Here is a 21464-nt window from a genome sequence, read left to right as displayed (position 1 = left end):
CATGCTGCCTCTAAAAAGTAAAACAGTTCTCTATGTTTTTTTACAGGTGACTTTCTATGTATATCGTTAGTACATGGATTTATACAGTTACGCTACAATCTCGGAGACAAGACAGTCATCCTACAGACCTTTCAGAAGGTCCATGCAAATGGAAACACATGGTATTCACTCAAAGCAGGAAGAGTTGGTAATGAAGGCTACCTGGACCTGGATGGTATCAGAATTACTGAAAAAGCTAGTCCTGGAATGAACGCGCTAGACACGCACACAGATTTTTTTGTTGGAGGGGTGTCCTCCTTAAACCTTGTTAATCCAATGGCAGTAGAAAATGAACCCATGGGCTTCACCGGTTGTATACGAGAAATTGCTGTAAATGACAGGGAACTGAAGCTTACCGTGACTGACCCCAAAGGTGGAGCCAACATTGGTGACTGTGATGGAACAGTTTGTGGGTACACAGTGTGCAAAAATAATGGAACGTGTCAAGTGGAAAACTCAGGTTTTTCTTGTTCTTGCCCACAAGAGTGGATGGGGAACACATGTGAAGAATCTATTCACTGTTCACAAAACAGGTGTGGATCTCAAGCTCTCTGTATTCCTCAGCCTGCTGCTTTTTCATATATCTGTGTATGTGCACTAGGGTGGTCAGGTAAGTACTGCGACAGCAAAATCAAATTTTTTATAGCAAAGTTCATTGGCAACTCCTACATCAAATACACAGATCCTTATTATGGAAAAAGAGACCTCCAGTATAGCCGCATTTCTTTAAATTTCACTACCAATCAAACTGAAGGCTTAATGGTATGGATGGGAAAAGCTGAAGATGAAGATAATGATTTCCTTGCCATTGGTCTTGCCAATGGAACATTAAAAGTTGTGGTGAATCTTGGAGAAAGAATCTGTGTTCCTCTAATTCACAGCAAACACTCCACCTGCTGTGATGAAAGATGGCATTTTGTTACTGTAGTTCAAAACCAAACTTGTATTAAGGTATATCTTGATGAGGAGCTGATTCTATTTGAAGATATTGATCCACACAGAAAATACACTGCTTTAAACTATGGTGGCATTTGCTATTTTGGTGGGTTTGAAATCGGCAGGAGAGTCAATATAGTCACTACAGGGCTTTTTCAGAAGGAATTCATTGGTAAAATTAAAGATGTTGTGCTCTTTCAAGATTCTAAGAAGATTCAGCTAATGGAAGGAGAAGGGTATAATGTTTACAATGGAAAGTAATTGAAAAATTGCTTAAGACTCTTTAGCAGTGATATAATATCCTTTTCCTCCTGTTTCTTGACTTAGCTAGCAGCGTAAGACTCAGGAACTGACAGAAGAAAGCCCTTAGTAAAATTGTCTCCTTTTTTTTTAATAATGTTGAGTATTAATAGCATATATAAAATGTGATCAGATGTTTTACTCATAAAATTACTTATACATACTCTTTAGTATTTACTTCAAAATAATGGAAAAGTCTACCAGTTTTTTCTTTACTGTGCTGGAAATAGGTTTAGAGACAAATAGGTAGTAATTAGCTCATAAAGCCAACTGTCACTCCCGTATTAATTGTTACTTTACAAGGACAACTTACCTGTTTCTCCCAAACTTGCATTTTATTAGAATGCAGTTTCTCATAATTTTGTAATACTAAGGTCAAGCATAAAAAATTAAACGGGGGGGGGGGGGGGGGGAGAAAAAGTGTACCTGCGGCAAAAAGGACATGTTCATTGTAATGAGAATTTTTTAAATTGTAACATCTGTAATTACTTGTTAAGTCCACAAAGACTTCTTCTAGATAATGAAGTTCTTCTCCCTCCCTTCTCAGTATCTATCCATGGTGTATGCATTTATGTGAAAGGGTAGAACTTAATCCTGTCTTCGTGCTAAAATAATACTGATTTTAAGAGCAGAAAAAGTATTTCACTTAATTACTGCAGAGATATAAAACATGCCTGCTGTTTTTCTCCAGCAGAGGTCTCCCTTGTTTGACTACATCAAAACTTTTTGTTTTAACCATTAGCAACAGGTGACAGTCTGCCCACAACTACCTAGACAGTCTAAGAACTGCTTTGCTTTAGCTATACCTTTCTGGCTTATATACCCCTAAATGAGATTTTAAAATTTTATTAGACAAAGGTTTTGGCCTCAGTAAACTGAATTTCCATGACTATATTTTTCATGAATTTTTAATCTCAAAATTAAACAGAGTTCTTCCTATGTCAGTGCAAAAATTCTATTCCTTCTGAAAAAGCTCAGTTATATTCTACTTCAGTGAGCAATAAAACCAAAATAAATCAAGTTCTAGTTTAATGTTCTTAAATGATGTATGATGGTATCTACACTTCTCATTTGACTGCTGGCTTATTATGTAAGTAAAAAACTTAAATAAAAATAGTAGTGATTGATTCTTGTATTTTCCTTTTTTCACTTTACTATCATCTCCTTGCACGGAAATTCTCCAAATCCAAGTCTTCAGTGGGTACCTATCAGAAACAAGTAACTATTTCTGATTATTTTTTTTCCTGTCTTTCCATAAAGCAGACAGGGAGCAGACAATAAGCACACTAGAATTAGGTGACACGCATTAGTTCCCACATAACCATAATTAGTATGTGGCAATGAATGCACTGCCAAGTCAGTTACAGATGACTTGAAGATAACTAAGGTGGGGGGGGGGGGGGGGGGGGGGAGTAAGGTGGGAGGGGGGGGTGATGGAACTATCCCAGGACATTTTAATAAGCATCTGCGAACGTCTTTGTGAGGTTTTATCTTCTTCAGTTGCTCTGAGCCCTCAAGCAATCAGCCTGATGCAACAGAGCTTCTTCCCATCTACCCAACAGGCAGCTCGTGGAGCCCACTTGGCATGTGAGCTAGCCCCAGATTCTTCTCTTAGGACCTTTTATGGCCATGGGATGCTGGGGAAGGGAGCATACTTAGGGTTTATCCTGTTCTCTCTGGGGCTCCTGGTGTACTGCCAGTTCCTCATCAGTGCACACTGCTTTTTTGTGGTCTGAGCCATGATTCAGTGTAAAACAAGTAACAAGTAATCAGAGCACTTCCAGCTAATATGAGTGTTGGAAGGAGAGTGACTGAAGGCAATGGAGAAGACAAAATCCTTTATTCCTGTAGTAGTGGGATTTAATCCCATTACACTAACTCAGATTCTAGGACCAAATCCTGGAAACGGTCACTGCTTGTTAATTTAAACTTTTAACAAAACTCTCCCTCAAGAGCTGTTTTAGTGTGGCTCTCTAGGTTCTACATACATGAGGCAGGTAGTAAAGCACTCTGAAAACTTGGAAAATGTTTACATATTCTTTCCAAACAAATTATTTCTGGTAATTCTGGCAGAAAGCATTCCCGTCTTTTCCGTACACAGTTGCAATTTTCATTGCTCCCAGTTTATTTTTAGAGCACAAAATGATGTGAGTGTGAGACATGGATCACCAACAGACCAGGAGCAGACTACTTTTGAACAGGTCAAAAGCAAAGCTTCACAAGCAGAGCTGCTGACTTAAAACTTATTCCAAAAACCAGAAAAATGTTTCAGTGCATTTCTATGTCTAAATAACTCTGATGTAAATATTTAAGCAACACAACACATGCATAATACTAGCAGATATATTCAATGGCACTACTGTTATACAGCCCATGGAATTAATTTGGAGAAGACTAATTTTGATCACGTCATGTTATCATGCTATAAAAGTTAAAAGTTTAAATATTGCTTCTAGTTAATAACAAACTGATGATTATGAATCTTCTCAACTATGAGTCTAACAAACATTACTTAATAAAAATCTACAACTCCCTTTATTTGGTGCAGAATTTTTTTTATTTTAGTCAATTTGACTATGAAACTACCTGCAAGGTATCCAAATGGAATTTTACCTTAAAATATATTTGTAATTAAAACTAACCATTTGTGTGTTGCTAAGCTGGAAAGACCTTTCTGGAAAGAAGAGGCTTTTCTACAGCCAAGTGCAAAATGCTCAAAGTGAAAAACAAACCACTGAAAAACAGAACAATGAACTAAGTTTTTCTTTATATGGTGGAATATTTTTGTTGTTTCTGACAGAGTAAAAAAAATGACCAGTGTATTTCAAGAAGTATAAGAGCAGGAGATTGTTTGTTTTCAGGTTTGCAATTGTTTTGGCTTTTTGTTTTTCATGAGTGGATAGATAATGATGGTAGTCATTACAAAATAGTAATGAACTGTAATTAACTGTAAGTCCCAATGGTACAAACACCCTTCTGCCCTTCTCCCCCCTCTTCGTCCCCCAAAGCTTGAAATGATCGAGCCATGAAGTGTACAACAAATGTAGCATTCTGTAACTCAGTCTGCTATATTCATTTAGCCTAGTTTCACACCTATGAAATCAAACACACACAGTATGTGAGAAAGTTTTATCATTTTAGAATCAAAATATCCCTTAAAATATTTACATTTTACAGTAAAAAGGATAGCAAAACACAAAGTAATGTACAGGCTTAGGTATTCAAGTTTTTGAAGCATGGAAAATGGTGGGAGAAATTAATTCACTACTATAAATCATATTTTCAAGAATTTCGGTTAAAAATGCTTTCTTATTAAAACAAGTGCAGTTTAAAGCAATAACATTCGAGCAGCTCAGCCTTCCAATTTCTGGTCACAAACTGCTTCAGATGCTTAGGAAATATCTGAAAAACTAATGAAATACACTTGAATTATTTTACTGTACTACTGAATAATTTAAAGAAAAAAAAACAACCAAACAAAAAACAACTCTTCACACCACCAAGCATATTATATTTTGTTGTAATGTGTGTGGATTCTGAGGCTTTGCTACAGTCTTTAAAAACAGTGCAATTTATAAAGAAGGTTATTGTATGAAATTCACCTTTAAAATTATTAGAGCATCTTAAAACAGAAGAGAGCACAAATTACCAAAGGCAGCAACTATACTGCAGACTTGACTAAAGCCAACTTCATCAGCTAAGAGAATTTCTAAGCCTTTATTGCATATTAATAAAAGAAATCTTTAAAATTTTGAATATACAGCAATGTAAAATTTTAAAAAATATTAAACTCCTACTTCTAGCGATAGTTGGTATAATGAAAAAAAGGATGAGTATTGGTACATCAAGGGGTACCAAAACACAGACTTGTTTCTGCAAAACACCAACACTGAATAAAAAAGATGGCACAATCCTAGCAGGCTTTTTTTTTTTTTTATACAAAGTTTTATGACATTACTCTAACAGTTTATTTAAATAGGATTTTAAAAGACTGCCTGCATCTTTTTACCTTTTGCTTTTAGTTCTGTCACTGTGGTCCCTATGTCTTTCTCTGTTCTTTTCACTTTCTCGTTCTCTATGCTTCTCTTTGCTTTTCTCCCTCTCCTTATCTTTTTCATGAGCCTGTTCTTCACTTTTAGGCTTCTCTGTCTTTTTTTCTGGATTTCTATTCTCTCTGGGGCTTTTTCCATCAGCAGACCTATCACTGTGTGGAGACCGCAATCTTTCTTTGTCTCTCTGTCCTTCCTCTCTATTCTTCCTCTCTCTCTCTTTTTCCTGGTTTCTGTCTCTGCGTCTATTTCTTTCAGAATCTTGCTCCCAGTACTTTTCATTGTTCCACTCTTTTTCATGTCTGTCTTTCTTTTGGTGATGGGATTCACTGTAAAATCTTTGTCTATGTTGATCATTTTTTCCTCTATTGAACCCTCTATCCAAATGCTGTTCTTGTCTGCCCCAAGGATCACTGTGGCGTCTTTCTGGTCTCCTACTGTCTTTACTCTGAAAAAAATTGTCTGGCCCCAAAAATCTTGATTGTTTGTGAGCCATTGGTAGCCCTTGTGCAATGGGTCCAGCATAGTGTGGGGGCTGACCTGATAAATGAGCTACTGGTGGCCACGGCATCATTGGATTTTGAGGAAAGCCAAAGCCAGGAGGAGGAAGAAGTGGAGGTGGTAAATGAGGAGGAAATCCAAACATAGGGTTGTTTTGTGGAGGGAAGTTATGAGGTGCAGGAGCCTGAAACTGAAATCCAGGTGGATTAGACTTAGGATGCTGAAAATTCTGCTGTGGAGGTCTAACAGATGAGAAGCTGCCACTTGTAATAGGGCTTGGGACTTTGGAAATAAATTCAGAACGAGAAGAGTTTTCAGCTTCAAAATGAGATGAAGGTGCTCCTGGTCCTCTTCTAAATGAGTTCACTGTTTCAATGTTTTGCATCAGTGCATCTTCCTGTGAGTGTTTGGTATCTTCCGTCTGTGATGCAACCGTGCTATCTGCTTTTGCTGCAGTTGAATTGTACTGCGTCTCACTGGTTTGTGCATCACTTTGATACAGGTTTAAGCCTGCTTCTCCAGAAGACTGTTGTTTATTCTCTGGTTCTAGTTGATCATTTCCTGAAGCATTCTGTCGGTCTTCATTTCTGCTAACATCTCCTTCCTTGTTTTCCGAAGCAGTAGTCTGCTGGCTTCGACCAGCTGCCTGTCGTGGGTCTCTTTTAAGATTAATAAATGGTGGTGATTTAGAGGTATTAGCTGCGGTACCTTCAGCAGAGCCTACATTAACATTGTTCTCATTGGGTTTTTTCCCTGCATTTGATGAGGAAGAAGAAAAGCTGGAATTCGTGATCCTTCTAATTTCCTGTGCAACATTATCCTTGTCGGGTAATTGCCGCTTTGGGTCATTTTCTTTACTTTCTTCAGTTTCTTTATTCTGTGACTGAGCAGATAAATTTGATAAAAATGCTTCTGTGGAGACATCTGGAGGTTTTCCCTTAAGACTGAGCCCCATCAAAGATCCAGCACTTCTTGCAGAACTTGAAGTCCCTACAGCTGCTGCATCCACAGTTACAGCAGCATTAGTAGATTCTTGTAGATCATCCAAAGCAGTCTTCGCTTCACTAACTTCATTAGCTACATCAGCAACGTCCATGTTTTCTTCTTTTAAGGTTGCCTGTTCATTTAATAATGGTATGTCTTCACTGGGATTAGCTTCTGACTTGCTGTGTTCATACACCTGCCCTGTTGTACCCAACAGGCTCTGAAGAATATCATCAACTGGCAACGGTTTATTTGCTAGCTCCAGAGTAGAAGGCTGATTTTCCCATCCAACCAGGACTCCAGGAAGAAATCTGAGAGGCTTTGGTGGTTCATGTTTGGTACTTTCTACCAATGGTTCAGTAACTGCTGGAACATCTTCTATATTAGATTGCTGAGGTTTATTTCTCTGCTTGTGTAGGACAGTTGTGAAAGAATTAAAGAAATCATTTTCCTCTTCTTCTTCTAGTGCCAACTCATGATGAGAGACTTCAGGTTTGTTTGGCTTGCTTTTCTTCTCTGGTGGCAAGTTACTCAAGGTACTTTCAGAAGTTTCATCCACAAAACTACTAGCAACACTTGCAACAGCAGTAATTTGCCTCTTCATTTTCTGGCGAATTATCAATCCCAGTAATAAATTTGGTCGATGTATCTCAATCCCTGTACAAAATTGTAACAGCAATTTATCATCTCCTTATGTTTTGGTTAAGGCAATCATTTCAACAAAAATAAATCCCCATACTCATATTTCTTATATCTTTCTTACATATTACTTATATCTTTCTATATATTATAGAAAGTATTCATTTTATGACATATGAAATTTTTATCATTAAACACAACAACACTTAAAATAATGGAAAAATTCTTTCCAACATAAAAATTATGACTTTAAACATTGCAAATTAAAATTGCCTTAAGTACTATATCACCCACTATAACTTCCAAATACAGACTATGGGACAGTTAAGACATCTAGTCACATAAGAAAAAGCACAGAAGTTAAACACCATTTAGTCTAACACAGCTACAGTCTGGTAACAGTGGTAGCAAAGCTCAAGAGGGAAAAAAAAAAAGTAAACAACACGCTTGCAACCACAGTCTCCTTATCAATTTGTGTTAGACATACTTCTTCAAAGATTTACCAAGAATGACTTTCCAAAATGCTTCCCTCATTCCAGGAAGGCACTCTGTTTCAAGGTATACTATTAGTTATCTCTTCACTATGTATTTTGTTCTGTATAATTTAGGTTCTTGCAAAAAAAAGTTATGAGTTGGAGCTCATTCACTCTTCATTTTGGCCCTGCCTATCTCAAAAGAAATAATCATCCACAAATTTTTATAAACAAATAAACTGATGCAAAATAACTCAGGTGTAAGCAGAACAACTGAGAGTCATTTCAGGATCTCTTCTTCCTTGGCCATCTGTTTGGAACTCAGTATGACTACTATCATAGTTCATTTGCATCACTGAATTTACTGAGATTGTAACCTACAAAGACACCTGGGTTAGAGGAAAAATGTAGTAAAACAGGAAACAAAATTATGCACAGTAATTTTTTCAACAACAGTACTTTAAAGTATCAGAATAATCTTACAAAGGGAAAATAATGTATTTTCAAGGAAGCTAATATAATACTATGGTAAACTCATTACACGTTTGAACAAAATAGTCAGCATTTTAAAATTTATATTTCTTTTGTAAACTTCTTTAAGTAGTGTTATGATAATAAAGTTCTAAATTCCAAGCTGTACTTACCAGGCCCATCAAAAGGCACAAGATGATGTGGGACTTTATCTGAGGAACCTAAAGGGATGAGGTACAAATCTTTCACTTGCTTCATGTTATTGGCTGCTACACCATAACGTTTTCTACTGCTGAAATAGGCAAACAACAATGCATAGGATATCTGATCCTCTTCAGTTACTGGGGTAAAGCGAACTACACAGATCTCCTGTTTGCAAAAACAGAGAGAATAAGATGGTCAGATACCAAAAAAATTAAAATTTCATAGAAGAATGTGACTGCCCTTTATTTAAAAGCACAGTTCAGAGGAGGGAAAAAAAGCCTCCCCAAGAAAGCAGAGAACAGAGGAGACAGAAGGAGCAGAAACAGGGCCAAACTGATTACAGAAAACTGAAGAAAACAAATAAAAAACATTTAGTATATTAAAAAAATTAATTACAGTGCATGACTAAAAATCCAACATTTTATTAGCCAGCTAAAAAACAAGTTTTAGGGAAGTGTGCCAGCTTCCAAGTAATTATTCCCCTCCCCACACTTAACATTACTAGAAAGCTTTATTTTGTAGTCTATTGTGTCTTAAGATAGCCATTAATACTAGGGGAAGACCATTATTCAGATCCCAGAGCTATGACCAAAGCCCAGCTCAGGATGCTGGCGCTGATGCTGTTTAATGGTTTGCTTAATGACCTGCAAGATGGGATGGGAAACCCTCTGCAAAACTGAGATGGAACCTAATCAAGGGCAGTGGTCGATATGCTGAAGGGCTGGCTGCCATTCAGCAGGACCTCTGCAGGCTGAAAACAACAGGCTGACCTTTCTGAAGGTCAGCAAAGGCCAATGCAACATCTTACACCTTGAGATGAAGCAACCGTACACAGCAGGACAGGCTGGTGGACTGACTGGAAAGACATCTGAGTCCTGGTGGACAAGCTGAATATGAACCAGCAATGCGTCCATGCCAAGAAGGCCAACTGCATGCTGGGGGTCAGAACAGAAACAGCCAGCAGGCCAAGGGAAAAGATTATTCCTTTCTGTCCAGCACTTGTGAGACAGCATCTGGAGAACCCTATCTGGTTGCCCAGTACAAGGACAACTTGCACACAGTGGGACAAGTTCAGCTGAGGACCACAGAGACGGCTTTCCATACTGTAACAGTACCAAAATGGAAGGGTAACACTTGAGACACGTGAAGTGGCGTCCAGACGCTCAAGATGAGTTACTGTCTCAAAGGAATACAAGTATTCTCTAACAGCAAATGACAAGGTTAGATAGTAAGAAAATAAATGCCACCAGCTGCCATCCATCCCATTCAATATAACTTGTCAGTTATCTTTAACGTGTCGTGTATTTCACATACATTCCAGAATAAAAAAAAAAAGATCGTTAGGGTAGCTGGGATGTATGTTAACCAGCAAGTCTTCAATATCAATATGTAAAATTCTTACCTTGGTCCCTGAAGCTTTGATTTTTTCTACATACTCCCAGACAGTGTGAGGAGAGATCCTGCCACCTACTTGAATACTATCAGGTAAATCCTATGAGAAAGAACAGAAATCTGAACCCAACATACAAAAGTGGTAAATACTTCATCCAGTATCTGTCTCATACTCAAAACATACTTAATTATTTCAGTTCTTAAATTATAATTTTAAAATATCAGTAGAAACAAATTAATTTAAATTTTGGATATTTAAACTGAGATTTTTAGTGCAAAGTCAATGATCTGTACTAAATTAGTTATCATTCAATACTGTTCATCTACACTTCCCCAAAGTTATTTATTTCAGTAACATTAACTGCAAACAAGTACTGTGCTCCAGAAACACTCAAGTTATCTGTAAGATCAAACTGCTATGAAAGCCCCACACCCATAACTTTCAAAATCTTAATCATGAGAGGAAAACAACCTACACATGCATGTATATACAGACATAGATCTGTTCTTGGGTATTACAGAGTTCACTATTTACAACAACAAAAACAGACTTTCAGAATAATTTGGAAATACCTAAGGAAAAATATTTTTTTGAAATAATGCAGAAGAGTTTTGAAAAGCACATATTTGTAAAACAATTCTTTAGTATTAAAAGGTACTGCTCGCCTTGCACTTCACTGAAGATTTACAGCAAAGACAGTAACATTAATAGAAGACCTAAGTCCTTTTAATTAGAAAGCTGATGCATCCTGTGTCACTGCCAAGAAGTAACACTAAGCCTTATGAATGAGCCCTTCGATCTTTATTTTATGACACAAAGACAACTATTATAAGCAACTGCATCCTTTTCCTGCCTCTCAAGCACTGAAGTAAACACTACCTAAACTTTTTTATTTAAAGAACAATTTAGCCTTACAATGGAAGGCTAGGACCAGAATTGCCACCAGACAAGCAAAAAAAAAAAAAAAAAAAAGAGTTACACAAGTTTTTGTTGTAGAAGATGAAAAGACTTCTCACAATGTCAACAGAAACCACCAGTAGATGCTTCGCTTCCAAAAACTGGCATCAACCTGTTTCTTTGAATTCAAAACTGACCCACAAATTTCTCACCCCTAGTTCAGAAAATGGATGTCACTGAGGTGGTTATTTCAGTAGCAAATTCTGTGCTATCTTTCCATGCTACTTTACACTATAGAAGATGCTCCATTATAAAAAACAGGTCACTTTTATAATACCATCTCTGGAAATACAGCTGGTCATCTTCAAGAAACGTTTTACAGTGAGATGAGTGCCAAACATCTTAAAATATATCAAAGAACTTGAGTCCTGCTGAACAATGGCTCCATGAAGGACAAAACTGAAAAATACTTTACTTACAAATACATTAACCTATGTCCTCCCACAAATACTTTACTCATTACAATGATCATGCTTCACCGCCTTTCACCATTATACTATTATTAGCCTACAAGGTAAATAAGTCGCTAAAGTTAATAAATGAATTGTTCATTCTTTTCAGTAAATATAGATACCTCCGTTAAATACTCAAAAGAGCCAGAAACTGGATAAGCCTTAATAACAAACTTCGCCACTGAAGGCATATTGATAAACCCCTTCCAGATGAAATTCAGGCGTGCCAGAAACAGACTTTCACATTCCACAGTACCAGGTGTTTCTGACCTAAAAAACAATAAACAAAAACACAATTTATTTAGAATGATGTATCATGCAAGGTAATGTAAATCTTAATTCTTCTTTGTAAAAGAAATGACACGTCATTAACACTTTTCTTTTTTAGTTAAGCATACTTGAATGTCAATGAAAAAAGATGGGCAGACAAACATATCTCATCTTCCAGTGGAGCAGATACAAGTTAGAGAAGGACAGTCAGACAAGCAGAACATTAGTTCACTACTGTATCTTTTGAGAATAGAAAAGTTATTTATTCCAGGAGTTATTAAATGCTACTGAAGAGGACACACAAACACATATAGGTGCTGCAGAGCCAGTAAGATCTTCTCTACCACAGAGGGGAGAGACATACTGTCTGCTGGCCTTTCCTCACCCTGCTTTCTGAGCTCCTACATTTTGTTTCAACACTGTCTGTTCGCCACCTGTATGCCTGCATCCCCCTTCCCTTCCCTCATCCCACAAGCTGGCTCCTCATCTCTTCTCACCCATGTACCACTTCCACAGGTCAGTGAGCACCTCCTCCCAATTCCACTATCATCACCTGTATAAAACAGTCATTTTCCCTCCTTCAAAAAAAAAAAAGCCTCAGTTTTGTCAACAAAGCAGCCCCAAAGAATAAAAGAAAAGACTTAAGTAATTTCACAGGATAGAGTTTCTCAATCTGAAGGTTTCATCATGGAAGAGGTTACAGCCACATTTCAACATTTCCCAACATGTTGTTATCAATATATTCTAGGTATGCTATTAGCAGTTTTAAGGCAGCCGCCCAGTAGTACCAGATGTTCTGCTGTTACAGTAACACAATAACCTATGTTTCTTTCTGCCTGCACTAGAAATTACTACTTTGAATCTTCAGTGAGCTATTCAAAAAACAAAGTCCACTGTCCTCAGTAAAGGATCCCACTGTCCTGATAAAAGCAGAATTTAAGCATGAAGTCTGGTCAATTCTAAATAACTGGGGAGTTGATGTTTTTCTAGAAACCCGTCCCTTCAACCAGAAAAAACAGTCTCATAAATTGCAATTCCCTCTTTGGTGGGTAGCAAAGTATAGTGGAACAAAATGAAAAGAGAGTTTACAGCAAATACAGCAAAATGTCAAACAAGCTGCTGTTAACTGTCATTTCTAGAGAAGTGTTGCTTTGAGATTTGAAACTAGCCTGATTTATCAGTGCAAATGCTCTGTTCAGAGCAACCTCAAATTCTCTAGCTTTACACATACACATATACAAACACATACACATCCCCTCATTCAACATGCTACATTCCTTAATACCAAATATCATATTAAATCTTTATCCTGACTTATTTAATATGAACTCATGTGCACTTTTAAGCCTTGTTGCACCAGAAAGCATAAGGTAGTTTACTTTTCCCCAGAAAAAAATGAGGTAACTAGAAGTTTGTAATCATAACAACATATGTAGTGTTATTTATATAAATGCATAGCACTGTTTACTCCAGAGAACCCCATTCCTAAGAAGAGGTGGACAACTTCAAATACACAAATGCATTAATGAAATGTCATTAATAAAATTAGCTTTAGTTATAATAGCTTAATAAGATTAATAATGTCTTTCAGTTTAAAGTACTGTTTCTACAGTCTATATTACTTTGGGAGAGGTGTGAATGATGATTTTGATGAGTCTTGCTTATCATCTTCCAATAATTCTGAAGCTAAAATACTTGATGTTGAAGAAAGTGCATCTGCGATGCTCTCTGCTTCATTGTCCGATTGCTTCCGCGCAACTCCAACAGACACTTTCACTTTTTTCGCAGAGAGATCATCAGTAGGTGGTGCCATTCGGCCTGCAGAGAATGAATTGCAATGCATTTTATTTTTTATTTAAGAAACGAAAGAGGACTTCCTCTGAAGACATGGAAGACACACCAAAAACACATACTGCCATTGAAGTGGGATAAAGAAATGATACGGTTTATACATATTTATACAATGCATAAATTTACATAGAATATTGTGTAAATACATACAATGCATAAATGTGTATGTTGTATATATTTATACAATATTATACATAAATATTGGCACTGTAATGGGATACGACAAAGAAATGAGGAATCAACAATAGCATGTACCCCCATTAAAGGGATTCCTTTCTCTATAGGTCTTTTTTTAAAAACAGAAGACACATTAATGCCCATCATTTTAACACTGCCTCTTTTGTAAATTATGATGTCAGACACTGCTTCCATATCTTTGTCAGCAAACTAGGGAAAAAAAAATTGTTTACATTCCTGAGGTATACTGAGATTTATCACTGAAAAGCATTATACAAGCATGATGTATTAATTCTGACATGCTTTTCAAAATCACCTATGCAGATTTTGCAGTTAAGATCGAAGAGATGATTTTTATGTTGACTTGTGGTGTCCGGAGATGCAGATTCATTTACTACTTTATCTTTTTCAGTTTCCTCTGATTTCTCAAACAACTTCACATTAGGCTCCTAAAAAAAGACAAACACATTTCAGTTAGCCTTTTTTTACTCTGTTAATATTCATATTGCTTTAATATTTTATGGTATTTTCTTCTCTTCAGGCATAAAGCTGTCTTCAGTTGTACAGCCTAAAAGACTATCACAAAATCTACAGGTGCATTAAAGGAATTAATTCCTAAATATCTTTTAGGTAAGATTTAGAATATTTTCTACTATTGCCAGAATTCATCATATAGTCATGGACAACACAGAAAAAACAAAATCACCAGAACCAGAAGTGAAAGTCAGTAAGGGTAAAAGAAAAATTAAACTCAAAACAGACCTAGCATATAATTACAGACCTAAACAACAAAATCATAAACAAATTACTTTACAATGAGATTATCTATGAACTAAATACACTGTGTTGCCATGTTTTCTTTTATACCTGAATCTCCATGACTTCCTCTTGTTCTTTTATTGGTGTTTCACTTTCAATTTCTATTTCTCCTTTGTGAGTAATTTTTGTGATAGGTCTTCTTTCAACTTCCCTCTGTTCTTTCTCGATCATTTCAATGGTCTGTAAAAACAGGTAGTTGTGTATGTTTACTTCCATACAATAAAATTTTGAAATCCACAAATGCAACAACAGAAAACAGGATTGCCATTAGGAAACCCTCTAGGGGAGAAAGAATACATTCTTATTTTGCAAGTGTCAAGTAGTTTCATAAAGCAAACTCACAAGCAGCAGTTCTGAAGAGCAGCAAATACTTATCGGGCATGTATTTAAACAAGCTATAAAGCAGACCTTCACACTAAATTTAAAGATAGGTATAATTTAATTTTCCAAGAGCTAACGAAAAAAAAAAAAGCATCAACTCTTTTCCTGCAATAGTAGGGAAAATGTAGGACATAAGTCCATATAGATTTGTATCATTTTTCAAGAGCTTGTTTTTTAGTACATAAACCTAATGCTCTACCTTGAAAAAATATTTAAATGTATTCCCAAAGTAATGGTTATGCTAATTCTGATCAGCACTGCTGTGTTGCTCTGTTGCAAAAAAATAAAGCATAAACCTTATTTTTCTAAAATCGCTTCTTGAAGCACATTTCTACTTCTTAAACCAGAAACAGTTTGTGTTGGCTGTCCCCAATATTTTAAGCCTGGTTTCATAAGGAAACAAGGATTCTATGATTGCTTTATCTCTCTGCCAAATACCTACAGTTACTTTTGAACACACTGGGGAAACTTAAAAAAATAAAAGCAGCAGTAAGTAGCAGTCTCAAAGTCTTGCTGAAATAGGAAAACGAAAAATACAGTCAAATGATATATTGCTATTTATTTTACATGTTGTATTCCATTTCAACTTCTAGAAATTCTGAAGTATTTCTCTGCAATATTTAGGACTCTTCAGTAATTTTTGAGAAACATACACTTTTGTTTTGAAGCTGTTCCTCACAGCAGTGGAATAGTTTTGTATGGTCTGTTTCCAGTATTTTATTGGTGTTTATAAAAAGAAATGTAACAAAGATGTACTACAAAAGGCAGAAGCTACAGAATAAACAAACTTTTCATGTCTTGCTGGGCCCTCAAAACAATTTTGAGATAATAGGAACTAGCAAAAAATTGTCGATTCATAAACAGGTCTAGTTGCAATATGAGAAGAAAAACACCAGGAATAATTAATGTTGCAATGCAAACTGCAGTCTCAAATACAGCATCTCACCGTACTGAATCACTGTCACTGAACATTCACTCATTCTGAGCACACAGAAATCAAGAAGATTAGTTCCATCTATCCCATGTTACACTACCTACTCATTAAAATTTTTATTGGAAGTCACCTGATATAACCCAAAATTCCTAGTATCATAAAACCCAAACACAAAAGGCATGCCAGTTAACACTACCCAAATTTTGTGCCTTTAGTTCTATGAAGTAACATGTAAATTTTGCCAACATAAACCCAGATTTTTTAAACTAGAAAATCTGATGCAGTAATCAGGACGTATCTACGCAGCTGCAGTTAATTATCATTGGACCCAGTAAACGGGCTATATCTAAGAAAAAGGCATTTTCTATAAAATTTAAACCAGCTCCTCAGATTCCTGCTTCTCCTTCTAAACTGTCAACACAAATAGTGTGACTTTCTGTTTCAAGAAAAGTAATGCTCAAACTAACCTTATAACTTCCTATGCTTTGTTGGTTTTTTTTGTTTATTTTAGTTGTGTTTTTTTTTTTCCTTTAGACTGCTTTTCAGACTGTCAGATCAGGTTTTCAGCTTCAGGTTTACTTCTTGGTGGATGAATTGTCATGCTCGACCAGTATGTAATTTAAAAACACCACCAGTTTGGTTTGATTTGTCCAAAGAGATCTCTCTCCCTTCCTAAAAAACTGATGTCTACAAAGCTTCAACTAGAACTTTAAAATATTGTTGGAAATAAGGGGAAAGAAGCCTTCACCCTTGAGACAGAAGAAAGAGCAAGCGCATGGCAAGGGAAAATGCATGGCTTCCCCCTTCCAGGAATTTACTACAGTTCTTTCACCTTTGTCCTAACAACCCCTTTGGGTTTTGAATACTACATAAATTATAGCGATACTCCTTAATCAGAGTTGCTTTGGGAGACACACATTCTGTTCTTTCTACATACACTTAACCTGCAAACAGAAGTTAAATATGCTTAGGCAATCAACTGAACAACAGAAGTTGACAAATCTCACGTGTCTGTTTTCTCTCTGTCTCCAAGCAGCCAGTTCTTTGGAAGCCAGTTCTTCCGGGCTCATTTTTATTAGATGGTCTGGAGTAACCTCTCCTTTCAGTACTTTCTTAAATAGTATCTAGAAGAAAGAAGAAAAGTTAACTATTGCTATAAAGACAAAATCAGCTCACAGTGGGAAATAAAACAGAGAAGCAACATACAACACATTCTGTACAGCTATATGGATCATGTGGCTTTGTAACTATCTCCCACTGTAGGAAGCAGTACTAGATTTTATAACATAAAAAGCTTAATTCCAGTGCACCACTTACATTCTGTTATGTATAATATCTACATATACCTGTAACGATCACATATATAATAAACTGTTGTTCCAAACAAGAAAGTGAGTTTATGCCCACTGGGGCAGTAACTCTGTTGTTTTGGGGGGTTTTTTGAAGGTGTAAATCCCCTGTATTACACAGTGAAAAGAAGCTAGTATTAAAGAGGATGTCTATGCTTCTTGACTGATTGAACTGAATTCCTAGGGTAAAAGTCCTCCTCACATAATTTAGTAGTATAGGCAAAGAGAAGCCAATGACAGAAGGTAGCCTGTTCATATAATTTACAGTTGGCTAGCTGTAACAGTAAAATACTACAGACTAAGCAACTTGGTCAGAATAACTGATAAACGGACAAAAGACAAGTTGAGGTGGTGAGTGTAATGTTGCATAATGGGCTCATAGAAAGTAGAAAAGAGTAGAAAAGAGTAGAAAAGCCAAGCTTGAGAAATCTGGGTATGAAAAAGCACAGTAAGACAAGCTACATGATGTAAGTGCAGCAAGGAACATAGAGCTGGCGGGGGGGGGCAGGGACACAGGGACACCCAAACAACAGATCGGTAGTCAAGACAAACAAACTAGACAAGCTATATCCACTACACTTTGAAACCTCACTATAAAAAGTACACTGGGAGCAAGAAGCTGAAGAATTAATGATGGGAAACAAGCAAAAAAGAACACAGAGAATACTGAGTGTGCAAAAGGACAAACAACAAAGAGATGAGGAGAAGAAACCTACAAAAAAAAGAACAGGATAAATTGTGAGAGGATTAATAACGTATCTACATAGAAGACTGTTCCTTTAATCTACAGCAAAAAAAGAATTTCTGTAAAGCACAAAAGACAAATAATACATACATTATTTTTAGGATCTTTCAGGTTGAACATTAGGCTTCTGTATTTGTTCTTATACTTTGAGTCAGTGTCCCGAAAAAAAGAAAACAGCTCTCTTTCAATCCTCGTGGCAACTTTTGCTGCTCTCTCCTCAGGAATCTTTAAACTGGAGTCTGTCAATCTGTGAGAAAACATAAGAGCAAAAATTACCAAATGCTTCCAAAATAATTAATATTTTTTTCCTCTGCCTTCCAAAAGAAAATAATTACAAAGACAAATTAATAATTTAATTTAGTAATATATCTTTACCTTTTCATCAGAATTTCCTTAAGAGACTGCTTGACACTCTGCCTTATTTGATCAGCAGAAGGTTTGGAAGCCGGCACGGCTGGCATGTTTGTTGCACTAATAGATCCTTTCTCAGTTTTCTTTTTCTTAATTTCTTGTTTCTCATGAACACCTATCAAAACACACAGTTAAAAACAGTAAGCTACTCAAGCCACTGATATAAACTTTTACTGTTGCTGGATGTCATGAAGTTTCATTTTTAAACTGCAAAGAACTGACATTCAAAGAGAAGGAACAGAGTCACAGGGTGTTGGCTTCAGGTTTTTTTTCTTACTTGGTTTGGATTTTGTATTACATAGATTAATCCATAAAAGAACTTCCTTAGCAGAAACAAACAGGACTTTTGCCCTTTGACTTAAGGTATTTTCTTCTACACTGAACCAAGATGACCAGTGTTTAATAGCTTCACCTTAAGTAGGATTTTTGATCCTGAATTGTTGTAATAGCATAGATTGATTTTTCAATGAGTAAGCTGAGAAATAATACACTGGGAATCACTTATTATAAGCATATTAAACGTTACTTTAAAATAATATTTTTTTCATTAAACTTAACATTTCTATGTCTGTTAGCCATCAAAATTATTTCAATTATAATAATCTCAGTTTCTGATTCAGGTACCAGATATTATTAAGCAAGGCTATTAAGGTTTGTGTCATAAATAATACAAATTATGGACATTTCTAATCAAATTAAAATCATTAAAGCAAAAACCGGAATTCCTTCAAACTTTAATTTTCAGTGTCAACTGAAAGCTTATTTGTCTTGGCACGTGAACATGTCACTAGTTTAGAGCAGCCGCCTTCTATTTAAGAAAGCAATGGAAAATAAACAATATTCATTCATTTACTTTCTACTGTTAAGAAAAGAAACAACTGAAGACTGATAAAGATCTAACTTCAGTGTTTGATGGTAAAAAGAAATATTTATTATTCCTTTCACCTATTGAGTACAACTTAAAATGCATTAATACCAGAAGCAAACACTATGTTTTCAAGCAGCTCCAAAAAGACAAGATTTTCTTCTCTGTCGGACAGACAACTCTCATTAATGCCATTATGATCCCCACCAAAATTACTGATTGCTCCTTCCTCGCCAGCAAGGTGGTACAGACCTGAGACAGCTGTTTGCCATTCTGTACTGTGATCTAAAGTATTCATATGCTAGGCTTGTTAAGTAATGCAGCTCTAATAATGGCTTTATTTGCTCAATACTTTTTTTTGCTCATGTCCTCCTCAGAAAGAGGATGAAGAACTAAACTCAACTTTTCAAAAAAATGTAGCCTGAGGATGTCAGGGGACATGGAAAACCCTCCATGTTGCTGGTATGCAACATTTTGGCAAAGTTTCAATCATCCAAAAGCACAGTCCCATAACAGGGAAGTGATGGGCAAGATTAGCAATAAACAGTGCCACTATAAGCATAATTCAAGTCAGTTAGGAGATTAAGTCAAATGTACTGCTTAATAATTTTATGCTAGTTGTCCTAAATGAGACTTTCAAGCCTGTTGTTACAAAATTATTTCCAGATTAAGTTCTACTCTGAAATAATGACTAAAAATCTTTTTGTCAGCTTCTAGTTCAATTAATGTATTTTGGAACAATTCAATTACTTCATGGATACCAAAGATTCACTTCACTCCATGCAATTTGCAGTTAGAAAGGATGTCCGTTTCTTTGCGACTCAGAATTTCAAAGTTGAATAACAAGGTATTTGAAGTCTAAAAGATACCATTCAGTATACAATACTTTATATATAGACTTACATTCAACCCTAACACTTTCAATTGTTTTCTTCCACCAGTAAAGAGCTTCTAGAATACAATCAGCATTGTCAAAAGACCAGAAGAGCAGATTTATTGTTTTTTAGACAAGAATTCAAAGCTTGAGTTTAGCAGTTAAAGACACAGTTCTCACACAATCTCACTAGCTTTGCTGCTGAGATTTCAGTCTGAAATGACAACAACTTTGTGTTACCATGATCTTAGAAGAATAATGCTTCCTGGAAGGGAGCAAGGGATCTATGGAGAGGAAAGAGGCTGCTGGGAAGGGAAATATGTCCCTTCAACCTTTCAAATAAAATTTAGATAAAAATCTGATGGCTCAGCATGCAATATAATGTGCCCCTTTGAAATTAGATGATATAATTATTTGTCAATTTGTGCAAAAGACATCAGTAAATCAAAGTATAATTTATACAGCAATTACAACACTTATGTACATTAAGTATTTCACAGTATTTTATGGAAGAGTATTTCAAAGTTCTCTGAAATGTGAAATAAAGTTTAATACAAAGATGTCTTTGTGTACTTTTTCTCCCATTCCTGATTACATGAGCATCCTCTACTATTCTAACAGTAAACACTCACACAGCTACACAGGAAACATTTACCTGCTAAACAACATTTTAAAAGAAATGAGACATAAAGACCATAAACATCATGGGAACAAACAGCTCTTCAGATCACCCTCACTTGCACTACAGAATGTGGTTTGAAAAACTGATACTATAAAGTGAGTCACCATCCTTTGCTGTACATATATGTGAATTAGAGCATGGAGTATTTCACCAAAACTCACTACCTGATTTTGTGGACCTTTCAGCCACACTAAGGGATTCTTTACTTATTTTTTCATTTTTATCTTCAGGGGACCGCCGAGGAATTACAGCAGTTTGTGATCCTTTTCGAGCAGGAACATGTTGCCCTTTTTTAGTATCTGAGTCTCTGGACTCTGACAAGTTCTTCCCATCACCAGATTCCTGAAATAAACATTTACACATGTTGGCACGCTACTGAATGCTACAATGAACCACTACATAATTATCACACATTCTTCCCTTTGTTTTTTTGTAAGTATAGCATATAATGAGTTCCCTGGATGTATTCAACATTGTGTAATTTCTAAAAAGTTACTGAACAGTATCCCAAATTACTGCCAAGCATTGCTTAACACTCTCTTTGAAATATTGGCCAAAGACACATCACTGACAATCTGCAGTTAAGCTCTATGCTGAAAACCACTACATTTTCAGTTATTTTAGAGTGTCATGGATACCAATGAACATCCCTTAACCAGTTTTAGCCACAAATCCACAGGAAGTCACTTATGTCTAGAAACATAATTT

At 36.1% G+C, this 21464-nt stretch overlaps 2 protein-coding genes across 10 annotated transcripts in view; one reads left to right on the top strand and one right to left on the bottom strand.

The window, feature by feature from the left end:
• Positions 1-1650, top strand: part of EYS (eyes shut homolog) — a 1054063-nt gene extending 1052413 nt beyond the window's left edge. The window contains exon 48 of the mRNA XM_074895818.1: positions 47-1650. Coding sequence (XP_074751919.1) covers positions 47-1236 — 1190 coding nt within the window. The 3' untranslated portion in view covers positions 1237-1650. The remainder of the gene's footprint in view (positions 1-46) is intronic.
• A 2739-nt stretch (positions 1651-4389) lies between these two features.
• Positions 4390-21464, bottom strand: part of PHF3 (PHD finger protein 3) — a 50661-nt gene continuing 33586 nt past the window's right edge. For 8 of the 9 annotated variants that reach the window (XM_074895808.1, XM_074895815.1, XM_074895813.1 and 5 more), the window contains 12 exons: positions 20921-21098; positions 18300-18450; positions 18015-18171; positions 16838-16954; positions 14564-14695; positions 14013-14145; positions 13291-13486; positions 11521-11668; positions 9999-10088; positions 8566-8761; positions 5285-7466; positions 4390-4685 (listed from right to left, as the gene is read on the bottom strand). In XM_074895808.1, the coding sequence (XP_074751909.1) occupies positions 4667-4685; positions 5285-7466; positions 8566-8761; positions 9999-10088; positions 11521-11668; positions 13291-13486; positions 14013-14145; positions 14564-14695; positions 16838-16954; positions 18015-18171; positions 18300-18450; positions 20921-21098 (3699 nt within the window). In that variant the 3' untranslated portion in view covers positions 4390-4666. Of the gene's footprint in view, positions 7467-8565; positions 8762-9998; positions 10089-11520; positions 11669-13290; positions 13487-14012; positions 14146-14563; positions 14696-16837; positions 16955-18014; positions 18172-18299; positions 18451-20920; positions 21099-21464 lie in introns of all 9 variants that reach the window. The other variant, XM_074895809.1, reaches the window with a different exon arrangement.

The sequence above is a fragment of the Athene noctua genome, chromosome 1 (assembly GCF_965140245.1).
Source record: "Athene noctua chromosome 1, bAthNoc1.hap1.1, whole genome shotgun sequence".
NCBI lineage: Eukaryota > Metazoa > Chordata > Aves > Strigiformes > Strigidae > Athene > Athene noctua.
This window is presented reverse-complemented; position numbering and strand designations above follow the sequence as displayed.